This window comes from Cherax quadricarinatus, chromosome 39 (genome assembly GCF_038502225.1).
Source record: "Cherax quadricarinatus isolate ZL_2023a chromosome 39, ASM3850222v1, whole genome shotgun sequence".
Taxonomy (NCBI): domain Eukaryota; kingdom Metazoa; phylum Arthropoda; class Malacostraca; order Decapoda; family Parastacidae; genus Cherax; species Cherax quadricarinatus.
The window spans coordinates 8,991,597-9,000,043 of record NC_091330.1 but is presented as its reverse complement, the minus strand read 5'-3'; the positions used below and the strand labels follow the sequence as shown (position 1 = coordinate 9,000,043).

The window sequence follows — 8,447 nt, the reverse complement described above, 5'->3', positions numbered from 1 at the left end:
ACAACCCACCGTCTTTCACCCTCGTCATTTTTATGGTTCACCTCATTTCTCATAGAACCATTCGCCGAGTTGTCTATTCTCATATATCTGAACACATTCACTTCCTCCATACTCCCTCCTTCCAATCTAATATCCATCTTTCATTACCTGGATTTTTTGTTACTTTCATCCCCTTACTCTTTCCTGTGTTCACTATTAATTTCCTTCTTTACATACCTTCCCAAATTCGTTTACCAACATCTGGAGCTTCTCTTCAGAATCTCCCAAAAGAACCGTGTCATCGGCAAAAAGCAACTATGACAACTTCCTTTTTGCATTAGATTCGTTATCAGATACAGAGGAGGTTGAAAGCAGGTGTGTAGAGTTTAAGGGGAAGGGTTTGGAGGGATTAGGAGAGATTTTTGAGGGGATTAGGAGAGGTTTTAGAGGGTGGAGGGTTGAAGAGATTTAGCGGAGGTTTGGAGAGGTCTGTCGGGTGTTCGAAGAGGTTTGGGGACAGGAAGGCAAACGGCTTCCAGCCATCGATCGCGGGGACGACCCCGGGTAATATACCTCCAGGACTGCCGCTAAGATCCTCGACACACAGCTAATGCCCCCCAGCGCACAACTAAGACCCCCAGCACACAGCTACATTCCAACACACAGCTAATATCCCCCAGCATAAATCTTATGGGTGGAGAAAGCGTCCAGCCAGGTTTAACACTTCAGGCAAATAAGTACAGGGAAGAATCTCCCAGGCTAAAGTTTTATAATATTTTAATAAGACACAGTATCCAGTGTTAAGGAATAAATTGCATAAGATGCCTTAAACTGCATATTGTATCATATTAACATACTTTCTATATTAAAGCTTTATGAAGAGGAGCTCACTCACTGGTAAGCTGGTTGAGTGAGCTTGAAAGCCAGTGAGTAGACGGTAGAGGAAACAAAAGTAATAATAACAATAATAATAATAATAATCATTTATTTCTATAAGTACATGTGCAACATATACAAACTAACGTTACCACAATAAAATGGCACATGTGCCCTTTTACCATGGTATATTTTTTTACAAGTAGAATTAATTAAAATCGAAAGAATTATAAGTGAAAAAAATAAGGAATGAAATAAGTATTTGTGTGTAAGAACCGCCTTGTGTAGGCACAGTGAGCAACACAAACAGTGAAGCAGTTACTGCCTAGGACGCTGCATGTGTAGGCAAATGTATTATCTCTAAACTGCAAAATGTATTTACGTTTGTTGCTACCCAGTTAAGTTTACTGAATTCATTTAAAATAAGAAGGAAGATTTTATTGTTTTTTTTTCTTAAAGGATTATTGTGCCCAGTGAATGTTCGGGGCCCTCCGTACCTGTGGGTCACTCACACCTGTGGGTCACTCACACCTGTGGGTCACTCACACCTGTGGGTTGCTCACACCTGTGGGTTGCTCACACCTGTGGGTTGCTCACACCTGTGGGTTGCTCACACCTGTGGGTTGCTCACACCTGTGGGTTGCTCACACCTGTGGGTCGCTCACACCTGTGGGTCACTCACACCTGTGGGTTGCTCACACCTGTGGGTCACTCACACCTGTGGGTTGCTCACCTGTGGGTTGCTCACACCTGTGGGTTGCTCACACCTGTGGGTTGCTCACACCTGTGGGTTGCTCACACCTGTGGGTTGCTCACACCTGTGGGTCACTCACACCTGTGGGTCACTCACACCTGTGGGTTGCTCACACCTGTGGGTTGCTCACACCTGTGGGTTGCTCACACCTGTGGGTTGCTCACACCTGTGGGTCACTCACACCTGTGGGTCACTCACACCTGTGGGTTGCTCACACCTGTGGGTCACTCACACCTGTGGGTTGCTCACACCTGTGGGTTGCTCACACCTGTGGGTTGCTCACACCTGTGGGTTGCTCAAACCTGTGGGTCACTCACACCTGTGGGTCACTCACACCTGTGGGTCACTCACACCTGTGGGTTGCTCACACCTGTGGGTCACTCACACCTGTGGGTTGCTCACACCTGTGGGTCACTCACACCTGTGGGTTACTCACACCTGTGGGTTGCTCACACCTGTGGGTTGCTCACACCTGTGGGTTGCTCACACCTGTGGGTCACTCACACCTGTGGGTCACTCACACCTGTGGGTTGCTCACACCTGTGGGTTGCTCACACCTGTGGGTCACTCACACCTGTGGGTCACTCACACCTGTGGGTTGCTCACACCTGTGGGTCACTCACACCTGTGGGTTGCTCACACCTGTGGGTTGCTCACACCTGTGGGTTGCTCACACCTGTGGGTTGCTCACACCTGTGGGTCACTCACACCTGTGGGTCACTCACACCTGTGGGTTGCTCACACCTGTGGGTTGCTCACACCTGTGGGTTGCTCACACCTGTGGGTTGCTCACACCTGTGGGTTGCTCACACCTGTGGGTCACTCACACCTGTGGGTCACTCACCTGTGGGTTGCTCACACCTGTGGGTCACTCACACCTGTGGGTCACTCACACCTGTGGGTTGCTCACACCTGTGGGTCACTCACACCTGTGGGTTGCTCACACCTTTGGGTTGCTCACACCTGTGGGTTGCTCACACCTGTGGGTTGCTCACACCTGTGGGTCACTCACACCTGTGGGTCACTCACACCTGTGGGTTGCTCACACCTGTGGGTTGCTCACACCTGTGGGTCACTCACACCTGTGGGTTACTCACACCTGTGGGTCACTCACACCTGTGGGTTGCTCACACCTGTGGGTCACTCACACCTGTGGGTCACTCACACCTGTGGGTTGCTCACACCTGTGGGTCACTCACACCTGTGGGTCACTCACACCTGTGGGTCACTCACACCTGTGAGACACTCACACCTGTGGGTTGCTCACACCTGTGGGTTGCTCACACCTGTGGGTCACTCACACCCGTGGGTTGCTCACACCTGTGGGTCACTCACACCTGTGGGTTGCTCACACCTGTGGGTTGCTCACACCTGTGGGTTGCTCACACCTGTGGGTCACTCACACCTGTGGGTTGCTCACACCTGTGGGTTGCTCACACCTGTGGGTCACTCACACCTGTGGGTCACTCACACCTGTGGGTCACTCACACCTGTGGGTCACTCACACCTGTGGGTCACTCACACCTGTGGGTCACTCACACCTGTGGGTCACTCACACTTGTGGGTCACTCACACCTGTGGGTCACTCACACCTGTGGGTTGCTCACACCTGTGGGTCACTCACACCTGTGGGTTGCTCACACCTGTGGGCTACTCACACCTGTGGGTTGCTCACACCTGTGGGTCACTCATACCTGTGGGTTGCTCACACCTGTGGGCTACTCACACCTGTGGCTTGCTCACACCTGTGGGCTACTCATCTGTGGGCTACTCACACCTGTGGGTTGCTCACACCTGTGGGCTACTCACACCTGTGGGCTACTCACACCTGTGGGTTGCTCACACCTGTGGGCTACTCACACCTGTGGGCTACTCACTCATGTAGGCTACTCATACCTTTGGACTACTGACAACTGTGGGCCATTGGCTAACTGCCCCTTTTGTTACTATGTCAATCTGTCTCAGTTGATAGTGTGTCTGTCTAGCGTTTACTAAACGAAGGATCGAACCTTGAGCACTCCTTGCACTGACTGATCCACACGGATTCAGCGCTTCACCTTAATCTAATACGGAGTTGGTACTGAAAACAATGAACTTCAACACAAAACAGATAATGCTAAATAATTCTGGTGCTGAAAGCTGGTAGTTTGGGAGCCCTTTATGATTGTGTTGTGTGTTGCTTCTATGAGTGATTATATTGTGTGTGTGTGTGTGTGTGTGTGTGTGTGTGTGTGTGTGTGTGTGTGTGTGTCACTTCTGTGAGTGTGTTGTCTGCAGCGCATTTGTAAATAATTGTGCTGTCGTTTGTGATACAATTGTTAATATGTTTTTCTGCCAAAACTCGGTCATTGTTCGTAACTCAGTCGTTCGTAACTCCGAGAGTATCACGTGTACAGTAGCTTGAGTACCGTGTGCTCATTGGGTCGTTAATGTTTGCAAATATGCACGCCCTGGAAAATTTACGCTAATTTACATAATTTTGAAACTATAAAATTACCATGGGACCACAACAGTTATGAGGTGTTACATACGTGATGGTTTCCTGGACGCAGGTGACGTGTTGTGTCTGCTTACAGACTGTGTATACACCTAGCCGTGCTGATATCTCAGTGGACATATACCCCTCGGTGTTTATCTCAGTTTATATACTCCTAGGAGGGTTATATACGATATCTTGGTGTATATCTCGGTGGATATGCACCTCTCGATGTGTATCTCTCAGTATACATATACTAAAAGATATATTTCTCGCAGCCTACATAATTTAATGTCTACGGTAGTACTCACCTATCTGTGGTTGCAGGGGTCGAGTCATAGCTCCATGTTACAAATACAATGTATTTAAGAAATGTTGCGAACATTACACAGTTGATGGAGGTGACTACCGCTTGGTACGCTGAAACTAGTTGGTTGCATACGTACTTGTTGTATTTGTTAATGATTCAAAAGTTTACAGATGCATTTTAATACATTTCTGCGTAATATTTTTTTGAGTATGTGCATAATGATGATAATATTCATACAGAACTTAACAGAACTATCTCTGTACACGTCTAACATATAAGAACTGATGTTGATTTTGTTCGTTTCAGGTTCTCTCCATTGACGGAATACGATGCACAAAATAAAAAAAGGAATAAAAAAGAAGATCAAAGGAAAGAAGGAAAAAAATGATGAGTTGTTTACCCCAGAAGAACTAGAAAAGTATAAAAGAGAAAAAGAGGAGGAAGCCCGTCGCCTTGCCGAGCAGCAGGAGAAGAGCGAAGACACAGAACAACTCCAGCAGGAATCAGCACCCTCAGTTGAAGTCGCTGCAGCAGCAATAATAACAGGGTCAGACACCAAGGAATCTACTTCAAGTGGTGGAGACGACTGGAGGAATTTCTTCGCCGCTACCGACACCGTTCTCAAGCAAACCTCTGATAATCTCGTACACATCAAGGAGGCAAGCTTTTTCCATAAGAAGGAGGACAAACCAGTAGAACCCAGTGCCGAAGCCACTGTCAGTGCTGCCGCAGTAGTTTCCAGCACTGCCAAGAACTGGGTTGACCTCGAGAAGGGTGGGATCGATGACGAGACTACAGTAGAAGAAGAAGAACAGCAAGAGGAGCCACAGCCAGAGCCAGAACCAGTTGAACTCCAGTTCATCGAAGACCTTCCAGAAGTTGACGTTGATGAATTCACTGATGTCTTCGACACAACCTATGTTGACAATGTAGAAAGTGGTCAAGTGAAGCTTCATTACATCCCCGACAGTCCAACATCAACAGATCCAAACGAACCTGATCCTTTTGATACATCTGTTGTTGACAAAGTTTTACATATCGAGAAACCAAAACCAAAAGTAAGTGAAAGTAAACCAGAGAAGAAGAAAAAGCTTGTGAGCTTAGGGTGTGCTGTTGAGGTTTTAACTGGTACTGCTCAAGGTGTCGAGAAGCCTACACCTCCAGGAAGCTCAAAGCGACGCCGAGTAGTACCAAGAGAAATTAACCTGCTTGCTGATGCTAATGGCGGTGAAGAAAGTCTAGACACTAGTGAAACCGTTGAAAAGGAACAAGAAAATAAGGTAGAAGATGTTAATATTCTCGATGAGATTCTCTGTGTAGGTGATCTAGACGCTGAGCTTCCTGAACCTGGTGTTGTCTTACATCTCACTTCTCGCTCCGCTTCGCCTCTTGTTCCTTCAGCAGAAGATGAAACTAAGAGCGATGCTGGAGTGATCGTCAACATTGGTTGTGAAGGTAATAACAAAGAAGTTGATCTAAGTGAATTTCTGGAATCTTCCGGAGAAGATCAAGACTCCAAAGAAACCAAACCAGACAACGGCAAGGATCTTGACCTTAAGGATCTTGTTGCTGAATTTGATATTATAGACAAATCTGAAGTTACTAACGAAGCTTTAGGGGTTGCTGAGCCAGACTCTAACGAAGACGAGTTTGATGCTGAATTCGCTTTCTTAGCTGCTGAGTCAGTAGCGAAAGCCAAGGAAAAAGAATTAGAAGAACTTGAGGAAGATCCATTTGACACCTCAGCTGCTGCTCAAGTGCTAGGTCCAGACGATAACGTTGTTGCTGAAAAGGATCCATTCGATGTTGGGTTTGCTGAGGAGGTATTAGGGGAGGAGAAACAGAAAGTCAAGCCCTCTAAGCCACCACCTCCACGACCAAAACCACCTAAAATCCAGGAGGAAACTCCCGTCGAAGTCGATCCTTTTGATACTTCAATAGCAGATAAACACTTACCTGTTGACCCATTCGCCTTTACAGAAACTGATACAAATCTTCCTGAAACTTTACAGCCGCAGCCAGAAAGTCAGCTCGTTAAATCTGAGAACTTTGACCCCTTTGATACTTCGATTGCTGACAGCTTTGGTAAAACTGAGCTCAAGGTTCTTGAGACTGAATTAATTAGTGGCAACGAGGCAGAACCTGCCGAAAGCTTAAAGAAGAGTGTTTCTGATTTTGATTTTAACCCAAGAGAAGAGGAACCTGAAACAACTATTCAGGCCAAACCGGCACCCCCAGCTAGACCTCAACCCCCTTGTCTTCTCACTGGCACAGACGACAAGGACACCTCTGCCCCCGTTCTTGCTCCTTCCCAGAGCACTGACATTGATGATTTTGACCCATTTGACACATCTATAGCTGCAAAAGTTGAAATACAATCTCTAGAAGCGGAACTTCTTAATCAGCCAGAACAGGAACAACAAACAGAAAAACAAATTTGTGCTGAACCGACGAAGACTCGTCCACCCCGACCTGCTCCAGCTCAAGCTCATCTTCTTGCAACAACACCGACAGACACCAATCCGACTCTTCAACCTTCAACTGTAAACAACGAAGTTAAAGAAGACGACACTTTTGATCCTTTCGACACATCTATCGCTAACAACTTCGGAAAAACAGAGCTTAAATCTCTCGAGAATGAGCTGTTGTCAGCTACAGAAACTGCAAAGGACATAAATATAGTTGCCAGTGAAAAACCTAAAAGGGAACTACTAAATTTGCCAATTAAGCCCCTTCAGCCTCCCTCTCCTAAGTGTCTTCTAGCAACTACACCCATAGACGAACAGCCAACTCTTCAGCCAGTAATTGAACCAACAGCTGAGCCAACTGAAAGCCAGTCAGACGATTTCGACCCCTTCGACACATCTATTGCGGACAAATTTGGTAAAACTGAGCTGAAAGTTCTCGAGAGCGAACTTCTTGTGTCTGAGTCTCTCCAAAAGGTTGAGGTCGACGATAGCTTTGATCCTCGAGCTAAAACAGAGGCTCCACTTAGGCCCCCAAGACCCTCTCGGCCGTCATCGCCAGCTCAGCCTCACTGCTTGCTAACTGCATCTCCAGTAAGCACGCCAAAAGACGTTGAGCTCCTTGCTCCTACAGAACTCATACCAGTAAATACAAACGAGGACGTTGATCCATTTGATACTTCTATTGCTGATAACTTTGGAAAGACAGAACTTAGGCATCTCGAGAAGGAATTACTGACTTCAGGAGTACCCACAGTGCATGACGATTTTGATGACTTTGATCCAAGAAAAGAAGAAGCTCAGAAACGTTCAACGCTAACTCACGCTTTGGCACCTAAAAGACCACCAGCTCCAGCTTCTTGTCTCCTAGTTGCTACCCCAACCGACAGCAAAGTTCCACTTCAACCCTGCCTTAACCCAGTGCAAGAACCTTTAGAGGGAATTACCGCTGAAGGATTTGATCCCTTTGACACTTCCATTGCTGACAGACTTGGTAAAACCGAAATCAAAGTTCTCGAAGAAACCCTTTTTGCAAAAGAAAGCGAAACATCAATCAATTCTCTCTCAGTTACGAGTGAACCAGGAAATTTCAAAGCTGATCACTTACTCAGCTCATCACCCATAGGTGATCTTGGACCAACTCTACAGCCTGTTGCAGAATCAAAAAGAGAGGAACCTGAAGATTTTGATCCATTTGATACTTCGATTGCAAATCAATTTGGCAAGACTGAACTAAAAACTTTAGAGAGTGAACTTCTCTCAGATTCAGGAACCAAGAGAAGTTTAAGCGACAACGAATTTGATCCTCGGGAAGAAGATAAGGTTCCAAAGCGACCTCCACTACCTGTTAAAAAGCCAGGCTCACCCTCGAGTCTCTTGGACTCTTGTGACTACCATAATATATTTGATCGACCCATTCAGGCACTTCAAGCTCCGTCTTCAGCTGCTGCCCTTGACAACTGCGACCCATTTGACACATCAATAGCTGATAATATTGCTCCAAGCAAAGCCGAATTAAAATATCTCGAAACAGAACTCTTAAGCGCTGCTCAGGACCCGTTTGATACTTCTAACTTTCCCTGAATC

The 8,447-nt window shown here is 46.6% G+C and overlaps 1 protein-coding gene across 1 annotated transcript; it reads left to right on the top strand.

The window, feature by feature from the left end:
- Nucleotides 1-4,724: 4,724 nt before the first annotated feature.
- Nucleotides 4,725-8,444, top strand: stnA (stoned A). The gene has a single exon (XM_053787525.2). It carries the CDS (start codon nt 4,725-4,727, stop codon nt 8,442-8,444), a length of 3,720 nt encoding a protein of 1,239 aa, XP_053643500.2.
- The last annotated feature ends 3 nt before the right edge of the window (nt 8,445-8,447 follow it).

What these genes read in the sequence shown, in the direction of transcription:
- stnA (XM_053787525.2), top strand. Translation starts at nt 4,725, where the DNA reads ATGCACAAAATAAAAAAAGGAATAAAAAAGAAGATCAAAGGAAAGAAG.